General features: G+C 41.8%; 1 protein-coding gene across 2 annotated transcripts in view; it reads left to right on the top strand.

Annotated features, from left to right (window-relative positions):
- Nucleotides 1-20,129, top strand: part of CHCHD3 (coiled-coil-helix-coiled-coil-helix domain containing 3) — a 292,530-nt gene that overhangs the window by 215,494 nt on the left and 56,907 nt on the right. For both annotated transcript variants that reach the window (NM_001035475.1, XM_005205750.5), the window contains 1 exon segment: nucleotides 17,367-17,437. In NM_001035475.1, coding sequence (NP_001030552.1) covers nucleotides 17,367-17,437 — 71 coding nt within the window.

Raw genomic sequence — 20,129 nt, 5'->3', positions numbered from 1 at the left:
AGAGACACCAGGAGCTTTCAGTTCAGTTCAGTCGCTCAGTCGTGTCTGACTCTTTGCGACTCCATGGATTGTAGCACGTCAGGCTTCCCTGTCCATCACCAACTCCCAGAGTTTGAGGAGGTACTCAAACTCACGTCCATCGTGCCGGTGATGCCAACCAGCCATCTCATCCTCCTCCCGCCTTCAGTCTTGCCCAGCATCAGGGTATTTTCCAATGAGTCAGTTCTTTGCATCAGGTGCCCAAAGTATTGGAGTTTCAGCTTGAGCATCAGTCCTTCCAGTGACTATTCAGGACTGGTTTCTTTTAGGATTGACTGGTTGGATCTCCTTGCAGTCCTTACCTTCATAATTTAAAAGCTTTTCCCTCTTTAAAAAATTAATATATATTAGTTCATCTGTATTGGCCTTGTGGGTGGATACATTTGTAGCTTGTGAAAATGCCAGGGTTTTATTTTTTTTATTTTTATTTTTTTTAGAGGAGAACTGGTACAGTTTGGAACATTATAAGAAACGGTTGTGTGACTGTCCTTATTTTTAAATCTCTTCACCAAGGACTAAATCTTAAAGAAATGTAAATATTTCTTTTCCTTCAAGAGAAAAAGCATAACTAAAAACAACTCCCATCCTTCCGTTGGATGGGTCATCTGTTACTTATTTTAGCTGTCCTCTGTGACAACTTGAATATTTAAGTTGCTTTTCATTTTTCAGTATTATAAACTTTGTGATGAAAATTTTTTTCACTACATTTTTATACACACCTATGATTGCTTCAGATATTTCTAGAAATGAAACTGTGTCAAAGGCATTTGAGACATGTTGCTGTGAATTGTACCAATTCATATTCTCACTAGTAAATTATTAGTGGAACCCATTTCCACATACACTTATCAAAGGAAGACAGCCAGTCTGCTAAGTATACAGTAATGAAATGATTTTGTCAATCATTGTCTCACGAATTTTTCTATGACCTACCAAATGCTGCTTTCAGGAAAGTGTATGTACCCAGTACCTGTGCCCTAGACCGTTTTTTCAATCAGGAGGTACTGAAGAATGGCATGTCTCTCCAGTAAGTTTTAATTATTTTTAAAGTTTTGGCATTGGTTGGATTTCACATAGTTTTCCTCCTCGACCTTTGAGAACGCACAGTGCCAGGGACAAGAGGAGATCCACACGTGAGAAACCATGGTGGGTGGCAGTTCCATGCCCCTTACCAGCCTTAAGCCAAAGTTCTGTTGAATGTAGGTGTTCAGTGTATGGGCTTCCCTGTGTACAGCGTAGGGGTGAGGGTGAGCATCCTAGCTCTTAATGAGTGCATCCCAGAGATGCAACACGTGACTTTCAAAGCCTAGTATGAAATTATCTTTGGAACTTAAGAGAGCTTTGCCACATCTCCATCTTCACAGCCCCTCTCACTAAGGCTTTTAAAGCTCGTAACTCTGCTGAGGTCAGTCAGTTTTTCATCATCTAATTCACTTGGAGAGATGTGCTCAGTCTGGGATTCCGAGCTTGGTTGAGGCCCTCTTCCTGTCTGTGAGCTGCTTATTTTTGGTAGTGTTGGAAAGGTATTACCTTCGAACAAATAGAGTTGATTCAGTTTGGGGCTGGTGCTGGGGAGAAACCAACTCTATTATGTCTGTGACAGAGTTCAAAGGTTTGCTCAATGTTCAGGAAAGTTTTTCTTAAGTCGGTTTTCTGGCTTGGTATGAGTTACTGGTGTTGGCCTCGATGATATTTTAAAAACTCAAGTTCTAGGCAAAAGTGGGAGGAAGGCAGACTTGTCTTGGCCTCTCCCTCCTCTTCTGTCACAATCCTGTTCTCCCCTGACACGTGTCCTTCCTCTCAAGGATTCAGTGGTTACTCATACACACTTAGCTTTTGCTTTTGAAAGCACTAGGCTATTTAATTATGAGTCCCTTTTAGGGAGTTAACTGATGATAAGCTAAAGGGTAATAAATGGATTAGCCTTGAATTTCTCAACCTGGATTCTGAGGAAATCATCTCAGAAGGTCTTCAAGTCTCTGTGAGAATCTTTCAGGTTTGTTTTCTGTGCTGTGGTTTCTATGATTCTTTCTATAATTAATGCAATCTTATTTTCAGTCAGTAGGATGGACCCTACTACACTTTTGAGGAATCCTAGATTGAATGACAGAACCTGCTCCCTCCTGCCGCATTAGCGTTAGCACACGGAGCTCTTGGAAGCAGAAAGGACTAACAAACTGAAGACAGTTATCGTTGTGTACTGCAGTGGATTCGCCGTGCGTGTGTCTCTCCCCACTGGCCTTTAAAGATGTCCTCACCCTCCCACCCCCTGGGCCTGGTCCAAGTTCCTTCTTCAGTAAGCTCTTCTGAATGAATGAATTTTAGGCTAGCCTGTCAGAGGGCTGGAAAAGAAGGAGAAATGGGTGAGAAAGATCCTCCAGGGGAGCATCTGTTATACACCCTTTAGATCCTTAATATAGAATCATGAGGAAGGCAGAATGAAACAGCTGAGGATAATGCAGCTCGTGTATCTGCCTGCTTCTCTGCAGTAAGGATTACTGTTCACAGGTTTCCTTTTAGCCCACGGTTTTCAAGAGGACACTGTGTGCGTGCCCGTACGTGTGCTGGAGCAAGTGCAGGAGAGTGTGCGTGTTAGAGTTACAGAGTTCCCTTCTGTGGGAGACAGACCAGCTTGCGGTGAGGTGGAGTGCACGCTGAACTAGGTTGGTAATACCAATGCGATGCTTTCTGAATACAGCCATCCAATGTGTGTGCTTTTGAATGTACATAAGGCACTGAGCCCTACACAGGTAAGGCTGTGGACCTTGAGAATGACTGTGTCACATTCCTCAACCCTCCAGCACAAGAGCTTCCTGCGCTGGTAGCATACAGTGATTTCCGAGTTTCTGTCTGGGTCTTGCAAGACATCATGGGATGACCCTTAGGATGACCGTGAACTTGCTCTGTCTCACTGCTGTAGAAGAGCAGCGAGACACCCAGCTGTTTCAAGAGCAGAAAGGCCTTAGGTGTGTAACTAAGAAGTCTGAAAGGTAAGTATAGAAGGCTGGATACTGTTGTATTTCAGGTATTGTTTTAAACAGTAGGCGGATTTCAGACCTTTTATTGACCTTGTTGTATAAAAGAAAAATATCAAGAAAAATGAATAACTTATAGTTAAGGTAGATGGGAGTTCTCCATATAAGCAGGGTTAATGGGAGCTGTGGGTGGGAGAGGGACAGGCAGTCACTTTGCAAAAGTGGTAGATCTCCCTTATTTTTAAAGAGATTAGAATAAAATTTTGCAAGTAGAAAGAATTCTGATAAGCAGCTTGAATTCTGACAGGAAAAGCTAGTGATATTAAAAGGAAATTAAAGCACAAACTGACTTAAGAACTGAATATGAAGGGTAGTTTGGTACTTGAGAGAAATCAGGGCTTTGGAGACTCATTCGAAAGACAACTTCTTAGAAATAAATAAAAGATTACACTATATGTGGTCTGGTAGCACTGTGATTCTTTATTAATTATACATTTATTTGTGTGATTTTTAAATTTATGTCTTTCTTCTCCAGTATGCCATAATAAGCTCCATAGAAGTAGGGCCAAGTATCTTGTTTGTTCACCATCACATTACAAATTCCTGGCCTAGTTTCTGGCACAGACCTTCAGTATTTGTAGAATGAAGAAATGAACAAATAATAGGAAACTTGGAATGCCAAATGAGTGTTTGGTGCATATGTTGAAGTTGCTCAGATGAAAAAACTGAGGCGTGAGATAAAATAGCATAACTAATATAGCTTGAGTATTATTGCAAGGCTATCAATGAATGTAAGGATTTCTATTCTAATTAAAAAAAAAAACTAAAGAAAAAAAAAAAACCCTCAGACTCTAATTAGTGAAGTTTCTAAAGTGCATGGAATAAAAGTAGAAATGCCAGAAGAAGCTCTGTTTCTTTATATGAGAAATAGCAAAGATGGAATGAAAAGGTAATTACAGAAGCTGTGTATTAATTTTGCCAGGGTGCCCAGGAGACAGTGTGGTTTCCATGGAATGTGGCTTCTTTAGAGATAGTAAGCTTTGATGCTAGAGTTAAGCATCATTTAAAAATTTTTAATTCTGTTCTGTGTCAGGAAAGGAGAGAGGCAGAAGGAAATAAATTTCTGACAAGTGGAAGCAGAGGATTCCACAAAGGAAAAAGATGCTCCTACTGGGTCATTGCATTTGACTTTATTAAAGTTATTCATGAGGCGTGCAAAAAGCAAATATACCAAGGTGTAAAGAACATTTATTCCTCATTCATTTGCCCCTCTCTATCATAAAAATGAAATTGCTTAAATTAGGAAGTTTTTTTGTTTTGGGTCCCCCCGCCCTTATTTAATGAAAGTCTAGAGGTGAGCAGTCCCAGGACTGGAATGGTAGCTTCAGTGTCGTCAGAGCCCCAGGCACTTCCTGTTTCGCTCTTCCATCCTAGTACAGAATTTCCCTCTTCAGGGTCAGCTCACTGCAGGGTGGCTGCTGGAGCTCTGGCCATCACATCTACACTGCACACTAGAAGAAGGAAAAGGGGCAAAATGACTGAAAAGATTCCCTGTCAGCTGAGGTCAGCTGTCTTTAAGCAGCCTACCTGGAAGTCCCACGCAACAACTCTGCTTATGGCTCAGCCGAAATAGAAGCAAACTGGAAATTTTAGTTGAGTTGACCATATATTTAGCTTCAAATGGAGTTATATAAGGAGGAAGGAGAGATTTTCGTAAGCTACTGCTAATAGTCTTTTCCCTGTGGAAAGATTCCACAGGGAATCTTCATTTGTCTTTGCTATGGAACTTAATAGGGTTTTTGAGTCATTGCATGCTAAGTCCCTTCAGTTGTGTGCGGATCTTTGTGTCTCCAAGAACTGTAGCTCACCAGGCTCTTCTGTCCAGAGGATTCTCCAGGCAATAGTGGAGTGGGTGGCCATGTCCTCCCCAAGGGGATCTTCACTACCCAGGGATCAAACCCACATCTCTTATAGCTCCTGCATTAGCAGACGGGTTCTTTACCACTAGCACCACCTGGAAAGCCCTTGAATCATTAGGAACTGCTTAATAAATCAGTAGTTTATTGTTGATCACCAGTAATAAGGATTTGAAATAAGTAAGGCTGAGAAAAGTTAAGATATACTTGTAGATGCACACAAATGGTTATATGCAAATATTTAGGGATGCTCAGGACAAATACCTAGCCTTGTAAGTTTATTGCTTACACAAAGCATTACTCAGTGTTCAAAGAACAGAGATTAAGTTCAAATCCATCTACTTGATGATCATTCTTCAGGTTTGTGCGTAGTTGTATAGGTAAATTAATGGGGATCTAGGTTCTGATGGCTAGGCCAGGGAGCCAGGGCCTGTGGGCAGGAGTTGTATTGTGATGGAGAATCCTGTCTTCCACAAGGAGAAGCCAGGCTTTCTGCCAATTTCTGAACTTAAATTGTTCCACTGATGCAGTCATCCTGAAAGATAAGGTCCTCGTCTTTGTGTTAAAAACCGAGACTCAGTTTAAATAACCCAAACCATTCCTTGGTGTGCCTTTTAGAAACAGAATACTGAATCTGATATTCTGTGTATCTGAGCCAGTGTTGGCAGTTTGCAGACTATGTCTTGTTGACAGAATTTGCCTGAGCTCCAGGGGGTTCGGGGGACAGAAAGGAGTAAAAGGAGAATGTCTCGGAACAATGAAATCAAGACCATGGGTCTGAGAGGTGGAAGGTTCTTCAAGACGCCAACTACTCTATTCGAGGGCCACTTTTCTCACCAAGAATTGTCAGATCCCTTGCTCTGCTCTCCTGCCCACCTGTAAAAAAAACTTCAGCCTGTTCAGGAACACAGGGAAGGCAGAACTCAAACCTGCCAGCAGGCTGCCTTATAGAAGGTTTGTCGGGAGAAATACCGAAACCACTTGATCAACTGAAGTTGTTTTAGACAGTGATTAAAACAAAAAAAATTCTATAGCTCTTAAAATTGTTGTGGTGGAGATCAGTCAGTCTCTGTGATCCTATATAATTCTGTAGAAAGACAGGATGGTTGAGGAAGCATGAACTCTTTCTAGAGTATAGTTACAGCATATGACTGGACAGTAAATGACTGTCTCAGGGCTTCTGGGCCAGGAATTATAGCCGTACTGCATTTGCCCCCAGATGCTTAACTTTCATATTAGGGGAAGTATAGTTACCTGCAGCCAGCTGATTACAGACTATAACAGTTCCTGGTTGAGTGTTAATAACAAACTGTAAATAAGTCAGTTCTGAGTCCATCTACTTAACAGTAGGAATGCTCTTATTGACATTGTCAGTAGGAAGGCTTCTTCTGTTGGTTTGTGTAAACACTAGACGTTTGTTTGAACTAGCTAGCCAGATAGAGTAATCCTTGTGTTTGGGTGGATACAAGAGGGATGGAGACCAACAGTTGGTGGTGATAATTATAGACCAGATTAAAAAGAGGAGACCCACACTTGCAGTCAGTCTGCTCACATCCAAGGTCAGACTCGTTCCATCTCTCATCCACTCTTCTAAATAATCAGAGTCGCCACCCATCTGAATGGATGGTGTGCAGGAGTGTCCGTCTCCTCTGAGAAACAGTGTCAGATCACCAGAATTTAAATTGCATCTCAGCATGCAGTGTTGTGTAACATTTTATAAAAGAACTGACAAGAGCTAGTTAACAGATTTTTCTTGTGACCATTTTGATTTGGTCTTTTCTCATATGATACAGATAATGATCATGTTAGTGATAATAGAACCGAAATAAGTTTCTGAACCTGAGAAAATATTATAAGAATATACTATGTGCATGTTTTCTTTTGATTGAATTTAGAACTTGAAAAGATGCTTTTCGAGTCTAGCAATAATGTGTGTCTGCACATGCATTTTAAAATACACTTCCAAAAGGAAACTTTGCAAATGGAAAATGGCAGCATCTCACACATTCAGAAACTTGGGCCACAGCCAGCCCAAACGCGGGGATGATGCCCACGCTTGTTGATTGCCGTTTCCTTCTTACAACTGGCTAAAAACTTTGGGCATCAGAATGCCAAATGGGTAAATCCCCTGATACCCCAAAATAGAACTCGCAGGGAGACGGAAAAGAACTATTAGAATACTTGTATCTGAAGATCCACCTCACTGTTTTGCTCATGGTTTTGTGCTGTTCCTTCAGCTGTCTGTGGCAGGTATGATAAATTGGCTCAATAAACACCAATTCCAAACGCCTCCCTTCTCTTTCTTTACTCCAGAAGTGAGAAAACAAAATTACTTAATTTCCCAGCTGCTTTCGCAGCCAAGGTTGTGCATGATGTATAATTCTGGCCAAAGAGATGTAAGTGGGAGTCTCTGGTGAGGCCTTCTCTTCCCTTGTAACCTTCCTCAGAACCTGGGCATGCTCACTGGAGGTGTGATAGCCATCTTGAGACCCTGGGGACAAAAGCCAAGTGCTCAGGGTGGCTGGGAAAGGAATACTTCACGGTGTCCTTGGCACTTGCATCAGCCGTGGGTTTCTAACATCTGAACTTCTTATTGCATGAGAAAAATGACGTCCTTACTCGCTCAAGCTACTATCTGTAGCTTAAACTATTATTGTACTGATATTGCAATTGAACACAATCCTTAGCAATATTTATTTCCCTTTTACATAGCAGAGCACACTGAAGTGCTGGTCAGTTTGTAGGAGGTACGTAATAAATGTAGTAGTGCACGTTCTCCGTGTTCTGATGTTCATTTTAGACCTGTCTCTCTCCCATTCTGTTTTAAATAGGAGCAGAAGTTGGAATTCACTTTAGGATGAATAGGTCACTCTTAACATTATTTTAGTAAGTTGTGTGTGTCGTGTAAACTGAGTGCTCTAAGTATAATGATAAATGGGACAAGATTCCTGCTTTCGGGGACCTTGTGGGCTAACTGGAAAGACAACAGGTGAACATATATTGTTGGTACGTGGTGGCAGGTGCTTTGATCAAAGTCTGTGATGCTGTGAGAACACAGAGGAATCTTTGTGACTCCGAGCAATCACCGTTTATTTACCTCCTGATTCTACATGTTTGTCACAGTTTGGGCTGCTATCAGCTGGGCAAGTCTTTTCAGCTTGTCCAGGCTCACTCTTGCTGAGTTGGCTGCAGTTTGGCTGGTCTATGATGGACTCAGTGGGGAAGACTTGTAATCTTTCCTTCTCCAGCAGACTGGTGTTGCTATTCAGTCACTAAGTTGAGTCTGACTCTTTGCGACCCCATGGACTGCGGCACACCAGTCTTCCCTGTCCTCCACTGCCTCCCAGAGTTTGCTCAAGTTCATGTCCGTTGAGTCAGTGATACTACCTAACCATCTCATCCTCTGTCGTCCCCTTCTCTACCTGCCTTCAATCTTACTTAGAATCAGGGTGTTTTCCAAAGAGTCCAGCTCTTCCCATCAGGTGACCAAAGTATTGGAGCCCCAGCTTCAGCATCAGTTCTTCCAGTGAATATTCAGGGTTGATTTCCTTTAGGATTCACTGGTTTGGTCTGCCTGCAGTCCAAGAGACTCTCAAGAGTCTTTTCCAACACCACAGTTCAACAGCATCAATTCTTCCACACTCAGCCCTTTTCCATGGGCCGACTGTCACATCCGTACATGACTACTGGAAAAACTCCTTGTCCAGCAGTCTAGCTTGGGCTTGTTGATGTGACATCTGGGCAGGGTTCCAAGAGCGAGTCTTGGGTTGGGAACTGGCACTTCATCACTTCTGTCACATTCTGTTGGCCAGAGCAGGTCACAAGCACAGCTCAGATTGAGTGGTAGAAAAATAGATTTCACCCTTTCATGATGAGGGAGGCTAGAAAGTGTCACTAAAGGACATGAATGTAGAAAAGAGTCAAGAATTGTGACCGTGTTTGCAGTCTGCCACAGGGCTCTGAGGAAGCAGGGGGGAGGTGAACAATAAAGGATTTATCTCAAATTTTTAAGATTCAAGATAATAGCATGCTCCTTTTCATTAGCTCTTAATAAAAAGTGATAGTGTCAGCTACCATATAGTAGTGTGCATATGTTAATCCCAAGTTCCTAATTTATCTTTCTTCCCCACCCTCATTACCCCTTTTGATAAACTTAAGTGTTCTTTGTGTGAGTCTGTTTCTGCTTTGGAAATATCAGTAAGTTCATTTGTATCACTTTTTAAAAAGTTTCCACATGTAAGTGATATCGTGTGATGTTTGTCTTTCTCTGACTTACTTCACTTAATAATCTCTAGGTCCGTCGGTGTTGCTACAAATGCTATTATTTCATTCCTTTTTGTGGCTGAGTAACAGTCCATTTATATATATCTATATACACATGCTAAGTCACCTCAGTCATGTCTGACTCTCTGTAGCCCGCCAGGCTCCTCTGTCCATGGGATTCTCCAGACAAGAACACTGGAATGCGTTACCATGCCTTCCCCCAGGGCATGTTCCCAACCCAGTGATCAAACCTGTATCTCTTAGGTTTCCTGCTTGGCAGGTGGGTTCTTTACTACTAGCACAAACTGGAAAGCGCGCACACACACACACACCCCCTTCCTTACATCTTCTTTATCCATTCATCTGTTGACGGACATTTAGGTTGCTTCTGTTCGTGCTAAGTCACTCAGTTGTGTCCGGCTCTTTGCAACCACGTGGACTGTAGCCCGCCAGGCTCATCTGTCCATGGGATTCTCCGGGCAAGAATACTGGAGTGGGTGGCCATTTCCACCTCCAGGGCATCTTCCTGACCCAGGGATTGAATCCGCATCTCTTAAGTCTCCTGAATTGGCAGGTGGGTTCTTTACCACTAGAGCCACCTGAGAGGGTGCTTCTGTGTCTTGGCTCTTGTAAACAGTGTTGCTGTGATCGTTGGGTTGAATGTATCTTTTCAAATAAGTGTTTTCTCTCAATTTATGCCTAGGAGGGGGGTTACTGGATTGTATGTTAGCTCTATTTTTAGTTTTTTAAGGAACCTCCATACTGTTCTCCATAGTGGCTTCAACAATTTACATTCCCACCCACAGTGTAGAGAGGGTTCCTTTTTCTTCATACTCTCTCAGGCATTTATTATTTGTAGGCTTTAATTTTATGTATGTATTTTATTTTTTGCTAGATTTTGCTTTTTTTGAAAAAAGGATGTTGAAGAAAAATGTCAAGGCCACTCACGGAAGTTCTTTCACTGCCTGAACTGTTCCTATTTTTTTATTAAATTCTTTGTTTTATATTGAAATATAGTTGATTATTGACAACGTGTGTGTTAGTTTCAGGTGTATAGCAAGTGATGAAGTTATATATATATCTGTTTATTTTTTCAAATTCTTTTCCCATTCAGGTTATTATGGAGTATTGAGCAGAATCTTCAGAGAGCTTTGTATGACTTACCATCTTTAATCCCCCAAGGGTCCTGGTGGTCTTTATTATTACCCTCCCCATTTCACAGATGGGAGACAGCTCTTGAGTTATATTCCATAGCCGTGGAGCCATGACTTGTCAGTCTGTCTCCAAAGTGTGTGCTCTTCTCACTATTCTGTTAAGAATCTTACGTGCAGTGTGCCATGGACGGCATATTCATGTGTTTTAAATGAAACATTTTAAGAGTTGTGTTCAGTGGAGCATTCCGTCTCCTAACTTGGTTTATTGCCTCTGTATTTAGTAACTGGTCCCTGGTGCCTGAGATTGGAAGATGTTTTGATATAGAAAATGAAAATGCCTTTTGTTTCCAGTGATCCAGTAATGCCTTGTCCTCCAATATAGGTGACAGAACCCCAGATCTCAAATGATTGTACTTGGAGATAGTTCACCTCCTCCTAACTCCGTTCACTTATCCTAGACCCCCAAAATATAAACCTTTATCAGGTTTTTGATAGTGCTGAAACATCTGAAAGATACTGTCATTCTACTTTGAATTTATAAGATCTACCTTCTCAAAGAGAATCTTGGTGGAAAACATGTTTTAGTCTTGTATCAAATAAGAATTCATGTTTTGAAGGTCAGTCCAATTCAGTTCAGTCGTTCAGTCATGTCCAGCTCTTTGAGACCCCATGAATCGCAGCACGCCAGGCCTCCCTGTCCATCACCAACTCCCAGAGTTCACTCAAACTCATGTCCATCGAGTCACTGATGCCATCCAGCCATCTCATCCTCTGTCGTCCCCTTCTCCTCCTGCGCCCAATCCCTCCCAGCATCAGGGTCTTTTGCAGTGAGTCAACTCTTCGCATGAGGTGGCCAAAGTATTAGAGTTGCAGCTTTAGCATCAGTCCTTCCAATGAACACCCAGGACTGATCTCCTTCAGAATGGACTGGTTGGATCTCCTTGCAGTCCAAGGGACTCTCAAGAGTCGTCTCCAACACCACAGTTCAAAGGCATCAATTCTTCGGTGCTCAGCTTTCTTCACAGTCCAACTCTCACATCCATACATGACCACTGGAAAAACCATAGCCTTCCTTGACTAGACAGACCTTTGTTGGCAAAGTAATGTCTCTGCTTTTTAATATGCTCACCACTGGACAAATCACATCAAGTATTTTTCCTATCATGGATGGAGCAGCAAACTATGCAGAGTGAATATGAATGCAGAATTTTTAAATTTTAGGTTGTAAGGACCTCACAGGTATGGAACAGTGTGGCCATGTCCAAAGCAGTGATCAGGTCACAGGCACCTCTCTGTGCTTCTTTTTTGGGGGTCTCCTTACAGGGTCATCTCACGAGGCTGTTTCTTTGATACCTTATATAGTATGAGGGCTTACACACAGTACAGCAGTGTGTGGAGGGTGCGTGTGCGTGTAATTGTCTGTATGCATACACGTATAATTGCTTTGTGCAGGGCCATATCGTGTACATAAGTGTGCATTTACATTTCTTTGGAAATAGGAAAGTGGCTTTGACTTACTAGAAGCACTGACCACTTAAAATTTGGCTATTATAGAAAGTGATCAGACTAAAATACAATTGATGTAACTACGTACTACTCCAGACAGTAGGGTTGGTTAGCCACATAGCAACAAACTGAGTTATCAGGATGACAAAGTGACAGTAGTTTACAGAGTAAACAAAAAAGAGCCGCAGATACGACCTGGGGCCATCTCAAGACAACATAGATAACAAAAGCAGCCCACCTGAATATTATGGCGCTTGTACTGCTGGTGAGTACAGTTCAGAGGAGGAGCGCTGTGGTGGGGGAGGCCATGAGGCAGAGCTCTCGGGCAGTTTCAGATCCATCAGTGACTTGTGGACGGGCCTAGCAGCATCCCTGTTTCGCGGCACCTTTGTAAACGTTCTAGTTCTGTTGGGACTTCTCTGGGGGTCGAGACTCTGGTGGTTAAGATTCTGTGTGCTTTCCCTGCAGAGGGCATGGCTTCTATCCCTGGTTGGGGAGCTAAGATACCACATGCAGTGCAGCCACCCCCCCAAAAAAAAATGTTCAGTTGTGGGAAGTAGTTTTGCTATAATTCTTCCAAAACACTGATTTATTTTTCACTTTGAATGGCACACCGAGTAGTGCGTTTTTCATTTTCCTTTCATTGTTCTAGAAACCCAGTAGTGTCCCGAGTTGGTGTGTGCTCAGAATCACTTGAGATGCTTGCGAAGCTTGCAGCCTCTGCACCCCATCCCGAGAGATTCAGGGTGTGACCAGGGAGGTCTGCGGTTTCACAAGCTCCGAAGATGGCTCTGAAACCAGTGGTCCCCATTCCTCTCCCCAAGGGCTCACAAAATAGGATGGCGCCCCAATTCCTGTCCTTGGGAAAACCTGCATCTGGAGCTCAGACATCCCCTGAAAGGGACATCTGAAACCACTCATTGGCCCCTTCTCCCTTTTTCACAATCCTTGCATAAGCCCATTTGGCTCATTCTCCCAACAGTGAGTGGTCACCTCTCTACAGTGATAAGGACTGGCCTGTGTTGGCAGGAGGCTGGGCCCTCTCAGTTATTCACAGTGAATAGGGGTGGAGAGCACGCTCTTCCTGACTCAGGTCTGATCCTCCCCCCAACCCTCACATAGTTCCTTGTTTGCTCCTGTCCCTTGTTTCATAACCAGGTTGTAGGGAATTTATGCTTTCTGAGAAGAGCTCCCTACCCTTTGAAGATTGTTTTTTAAGGCTTTTTCTGTGAGGATACTGTTTTCACTATTGAGTAAGAGAGTAATTGAAGATTATTATGTCAGTGAGGTCTAAATATGCAATAATGTCATTTAAAAATTAACACATCATTCTGTTCAGTTCAGTTGCTCAGTCATGTCCGACTCTTTGTGACCCCGTGGACTGCAGCACCCCAGGCTTCCCTGTCCATCACCAGCTCCCGGAGCTTGTGCAAACTCATGTCCATCGAGTCGGTGATGCCATCCAACCATCTCATCCTCTGTTTTCCCCTTCTCCTTCTGCTTTCAATCTTTGCCAGCATCAGGGTATTTTGCAGTGAGTCAGTTCTTACCATCAGGTGGCCAAAGTATTGGAGCTTCAGCTTTAGCATCAGTCCTTCCAATGAGTTTTCATTACTGATTTCCTTTAGGATTGACACATCATTAGAACACCACAAAAATCCTTGCTGCAGACAATGGTTGGGAAAAACAAAAACAATTGATGGCAAAAGTTTAAGATGAAGCATAGTATTTACATAATGTCAATCAATCTCCTGTAAGATATTGATTACAGCAGGAAAAACAGGAGCTTTACTATGGAGAAACTCTTAGGCACCACCTCAATCAAGAAGTCGAGATCAAGCACCAGTAAAAAGATCTATTAATGTAATGTAACCCTGGATGCAATGCATGGAGATGGGCACATCACTGCTGTGGTATCCTTCCCTATAACGTTGGATAGTGTCCATCCACCCATAAGAAACATCCAACAGGCCCAAAGTGCATGCCATTATACAAAACATCTGACCAGTGTTCTTTGGGGGTGTTGAGGTCATCAGAGGCAAAGCAAGACTGAGGAACTGTCACAGATTAGAGTAGACAAGAAAGCTGTGACAACTACATGCAGCACAGGATCCGGGGCTAGATCCTGTGAGAAGTAAAGTCTAACTCAGAGGCCGCAAGTCTCTGTGCTGTAGCATTGTTACTTAGCAGTTTTCACAATTGTGCTGTGATCATCTAAGGTGCGGACATGAGGGTACGCTGAGTGAAGTATATGCAGGAACCTTCTTCTGTTTTTGCCCCCTTCTGTAAGTCTGAAATGATTACATAAGACAGAGCTGGAGAAAAAAGAACTTTTATTTTGTAATGTATCAACACTCTGCAATAGCTTAGCATTCAGCCACTCTCTTCAGCATGTATCCCCCACACGTATTTTTTATATTTTAGCTCTACTGAGTCATTTGTGGTTGATTAGCTCCTTTGGGGAGTGAGGGGGAGTAACACAATTTTTGTGTGTATTATAAAATATTTATGACCAACGTAACAACTGGCTGTGTACCCACCCCCCAACTTTTAAAAATATGATAGTGCAGTGAAGTCCCCCGCATTGCATTCTTTTATGACATTCTGCCCCTCTGTTCCTCATTTACCACCCACACATAACTGCCACCACTTACAGTTAATCAATAGAGCTTACTGTTTACCAGTCCTATTTCAGTGTTTTGCCCTTTTCCAAACTGACATAAATTGCATTGTGCTGTATCATATCTACAACTTGCTTTTTTGGCCCCACTTTATGTCTGATTCATTCTTTTTCATCACTGTATAGATTTCCAACTTATGAATACACAATACATATTTGTCTTTTCTCCAGCGGGCAGACATATTGGGAGTATTTTTGGTTTGGGGTTTTGTTTTCAGCATGGTTATTCATTTTAAGAAGTATTTCCTCAGGTCAAAAGAGATCTCTACGTTTTCTGAACTCCAATAACACTGCCCACCGCTTTTAGCTCAGCGTTTACAACCTTTCAGTACACTTCTTTTTCTTTTCTCCTGTAGCAGGTAGATAGCTGGGAGATGGCTTCTTGAGGATCTCATTCTCCGAGATGGACATTATTGGAAAAATAAGAATTTCATTTTGTTGACTGAACAAGTAAATACTTAATGAATTAAACATGGTCTACAAACAGATGTTGGGCATATTTGTGTTTATTTTCTTAGTTGTTGTATGGTGTTGTGTCTTGGGGACTTTTCTTGTTAGATTTATGCAGTGTCAGAAACTGGTCACTGAGTTTGAAATGTGGAGCATAAATCAGCTTAAAACTTCAAGAAATCATACTCTAGGTCTGCAGGCAACACAGGTACAGGTGTGTGTGTGTGTGTGTGTGTGTGTGTGGTGTGTGCACGTATGTGCGCATGTGTGTTTGTGTATATTTAACTTTGAAGGAGAAAGTTTGACAAAATTAGCAATTTAATCTGCACTTTGGCGTTACAAAGCAGGAGGGAGTTTGCTAGTTTATATTATGGCAGAACTCTTGCTTTTGTGTATCATTTTTGTTAGAAAGTTAATATTTAATGTTGATCATTTTGTATGGGTGCCCAGAATGGAATTGCCCAAATTAGTTCTTTGTCTCTAAAATTCTTTTATTTGAATGTTCGTCTTGCTCCATGAAAACACAGAGCAGGTTTTATAGCTCTCTTGCCCACCTTACTTGATTTCTACAGCAGTTTTGGCAGAGATAAGTTGTGCTAGTATTGTCCATATTTTACGGTGAGGAAGGAGCACTGGATTGGAAGCCGGCAGAGGTTGTTTGCTCAGGGACCCTAAACAGCACCAGAAACCAGATCTTTCCTGGCTCTGTCCAGAGATGCCAGTTTCATTGCATACACTAAGCAAAAATATTAAGACATTTTTATTTTGCTGGCATTTGAATACTTGGTTCAGTAACATGATGCCAATCTGACCGTTCCCCATAGTGATGCAGGGAGTCCCTCATCACTGTTAGTGGCTCTTTCTAACTGCCTTTTTACTGCCCTCTTTGTTAGAAGGGTTCTGAGAAAAGCTGAAACCAAACCTTACGAAAGAGCATGTCCTGACAAGTATGTGTTCTAAAGGAAAGAAAAGCCTTGTAAGTGGAACTGATAGGAAGGTGTGACACAACCGAAAGTTAAAATAATCTGAGGAGACAAATGACTTTTTGATAGCTCGAGACCTGTAGAAGAATTAAAACCTCTCAGCATATAGACTGGTGCAGTTGATCACTCACATTGCAGTGTTTAAAAAGGCAGAAGCAGTACACTTAGAATATTGTCTTCATGTCAGAAATGCACCTCGTGCTTGAAAATGATAAAAAATTACAATCGATCCTTACAACTGTTCTGTTCATCTTTATTGATCAGGTGCAAGAAAGATAAATCGCAGCCCAAATAAGATTATAGTAAATGTTAGCATCGTCGGGGACTCTAGGTTGATAGAGAGCCATTCATCATCTCAAATGGTGACCTGTCCATTGCTCCAGCCATCCTGAGCCGGCTGTCTAATCACATACCTATTGATTTTATCTACATCCAGCAAACCTGGATGTGACTGTCATTGGGCAACCCAGATTGTTAAATGCAAAGGGGTCACTGGGTGTGAAGAGGATTTCACTTTCATTTTCTCACCAACCAACAATGATGTATTAAAAAATAAACCACCCCAAGTCATGCATGTGAAACCTGAGTGAATAGAGAACGAAGGGACACAATAGACCACTGCATTGCATTGTGTTCTTTTGTACCGCAGTGCATTTTGCAGGGTATTTCATGGAGTCTGAAGGCTCATCGGGTCATTTAGGCCACCCCCTGCAGTAAGACAGGTTTCACAGTAGCTAGTCAGAATGGATCGTTTTTAATATTGCTGCCCCAGGAAAGGCATTACTTGGCTCTTACAACTTGATTTATATTGCTTATGTGTTCATTCATGTAATAGTGGAAACATTTTTTAATAAAAATTACCTAAATCTGCCCCCTTGTTCTTACTGATTAATTTGTTATAAATGTTGATGCTCTTGTGGTCGTATGGAGATGACAGAACAAATTGTACTTGGTAAAGAATCCATCTTGAGGACAAATATACAGTGTAAAAAGAAATGATCCTTTAATATCCTAGGTGGAACACTGGAATGATAGGAAAATATGGTGTGTGAATTTCACATTTCATCTCAAGTGCTCTTTGGTCTTGCAGTGGTAGATTCCAAATACGGGAGATCAAAATAGTCTTTCAGAACTACGTTAGGAATTTTTTCAGAAGGTTCAAATATTGATGACTTACATGAATGTTTAGTCTGTGATTACAATGTGTATGCCAACAATGATACCATTATTAAATATATAATCTTACATGTTATTTTAAGTATTCCTGTCACCATGCAAGAAATCTTCCTCCTCCTGCTGGAGCGGCAGACACAAGATTTTATGTAGTTTTTGAAATCGTAAGTCTTGCACACATGTTGTCCTCTTGAGTAGTGAAAACTCTGCTATCTCTTTATCCACAGAGCTCAGAGTTCTACAAAGTTACCACCGAGCAATACCAGAAAGCTGCTGAGGAGGTGGAAGCAAAGTTCAAGTAAGTCTTTAATAGTATTATCATTATGTACCCTTCCCGACAAGACGAAAGCACGCCTTTACCACTCTTTCACACGTACGTTAGCCCTCTGGAATACTTGGAAGTGTGTTTGGACCAATATTGCTATCATGGAATTCCAGTGCAAGGGACAGGCCTCTGATGAAAGTATGTTGCAACTCCATTTTATGAACTCTGGCGAACTTGAAAGCAATGGTGGTGGTGTTTTCATTTGGAATATGATTTTAGTAGGATACCCCTGATTATGAAGGGGATGTTAAATTGTTGCCTCTAACAGTAGAAACACAGAGATCATTTACTTTCATATAATAAAATGATGGAGATGTCCAAATTTGGGTATCTGTCTTTCTCCCATTTAAGCTGTTTTTATTGCTTTACGTATACCTTGAAAACATTTAAATCACAGAACTTTCCCTTGCCCTTGATTATGAAGGTGATGTTAAATTGCTCCCTGTATTAATCCTTGGGATGATTAAATGAGTGTTCTGTAATTGATGGATCAGAGTGTCCCTGACCCATAGCCCTGTGCTTTCCCTTTGCTTTCAGTACTCACATTAGGTAAGAAAACATTCAGAATTTTCCTGAGTGTATAGATACTTCTGCTGTGTAACCACTGTTAGTCGCACATGTGCAAATTAGTGAAGCACAGAAAGGTGTTGTGACAGGTTTAGTCAAAAGATTGTATTAGGCTCTGACCTCCTTCCTTGGCATGTTTATAAGCATTTGATAAAATGATTAAACCCTAGGGTAGAATGTTATTACTTTCTGCCGTAGTGTAATTTGTGTGGTAATGGATATTGGTGTTATTTTAATGTTGATTTAAAATATTTTTTAGAAAAAGTATGATTTAAGGTATATTTAAATAGATAGAACCCTCCAGTCTTCCTTAGTGAAATTATCTCTTTAGGAGCAGACAGGAAAGACCTTCTAAAAATGAGCCATAAATCTCACTCTTAAAGGTTAATGTGCTATCTTCAGAATGTAGATATAGAATTGGATAGATTTTGATTTTCAAAGACACTCTCCATATGTATTCTTAAAGTTGGGTTTTTATCTTTCCCACGAATGGCAAAGCAGTGTTTTTCAAGCCTTTCGTCTCTGTACTGTGAGAACCTTTCACTTGGCACCCCGGATCTGTCTTCTTTGTAAGGTTGAAGCTATACAAATAAGTAAAATTTAAGATAAATCAAAGGAGATCCATTCTGACCAGGATGATCTATGAAGTCATAAAGAAGATGGCATTTTAGTTGAGGCTTGAAGAAGAGTATCGAGTAGTCAGGAGGGAAAGGTGTTCAAAAGGAAAACCATGCCCCGGAGTTGGTGGCTGACAAACTAGTTAAGATCAGTGGTTTGTTGCAGGGAGACTAGTGCAAGGTAAGGTGGAGAAGCTTGTAGGGGCTTTCGTTACCTGCTGAACTAAGAAGCTGCTCTTCATTTAGCCGGAAGTCATAGTCTTCCAGGTGGTGCAGCAGTAGGGCATCCACCTGCCAAGGCAGGAGACACAAGAGACTCAAGTTGAGTCCCTCGGTCAGGAAGATCCCCCGGAGGAGGAAATGGCAACTCACTCCAGTATTCCTGATTGAGAAATCTCATGGACAGAGGAGCCTGGCAAGCTACAGTCCATGGGGTTACAAAGAGCTGGACACGATTGAGCGCACACACACAAGTTACACACACATTGAAGATGTTTGGCCAGGTGAGTACTCTGAGTTCTGTGGTCCTTTAGTAATAATAAACTGACAGTTAACGCGAGGTTTGATTGGAGGCATGGAAAAGAAAAATAAAAAGCCAGAAATACCAGATGAGAAGTCTCTGGCAAGTGAAAGAAAAGAGATGGATGCAAAAGTCACTGAGAGATTAGATGTGAATTAGTGATTAATTGGTGTACTGGTTTGCTAGGGCTGCCACAGACTGAGTGGCTTAAACGACAAAAGTTGATTTTCTCACAGTTGGGGAGTCTGGAAGTTCAGGGTCAAGATGTAAGCAGGGTTGGTTTCTCCAGGGGCTTTTCTTCTTGGCTTACACGTGACTCTCTTTACATGGTCTTCCCTCTCTCCATCTGTGTCCTCATCTCCTCTTATAAATCACATTGGATTAGGATCTACCCTGATGATGATTTCATTTCACCTTACCTCTTTAAAAAATCCTCTGTCCACATTCACTCTCTAAAGCACCAGGCATTAGGATTTCAACACACAAATTTTGGGGGAGATGCATTTCAGCCCACAGCAAACACTTGGATAGAAGGGATAAAGGAGAAACAGAAATATGAACTTAGTATGTTGGAAAGAAGATTGGCGGAAGCTGAATTTCACAAACAAGTCTGATTTTAGATGAAAAGACTCTCTCTTCTGAAGCCACACCCAGCTGCCATGTCATGGCCCTGGAAAGCATATAATCCGGCCTGGACTGGCCTACTGCAGAATGAGAGCCTGCGTGGAGCACAGAGGGAAGTCGTGACGACTGACCTTCTCCACAATGGCGTGGATCTGTAGGGTGTACTTGGTTTTAAGCAGAGCCTCAACAGCTATGGGGTCGCACAGGGTCGAACACGACTGATGCGACTTAGCAGCAGCAGCAGCAACAGCATCATCCTCTTTTATCTTTAGAAGGTGGTGTTCTTGATCAGCTCCTACTCTGATCCGATGTAGTAGACAGTTTAACCTTCCCCAGA

This window comes from Bos taurus, chromosome 4 (genome assembly GCF_002263795.3).
Source record: "Bos taurus isolate L1 Dominette 01449 registration number 42190680 breed Hereford chromosome 4, ARS-UCD2.0, whole genome shotgun sequence".
NCBI lineage: Eukaryota > Metazoa > Chordata > Mammalia > Artiodactyla > Bovidae > Bos > Bos taurus.
Note: the sequence above shows the minus strand (reverse complement) of the source record. Positions and strands in the feature narration are given on the sequence as shown.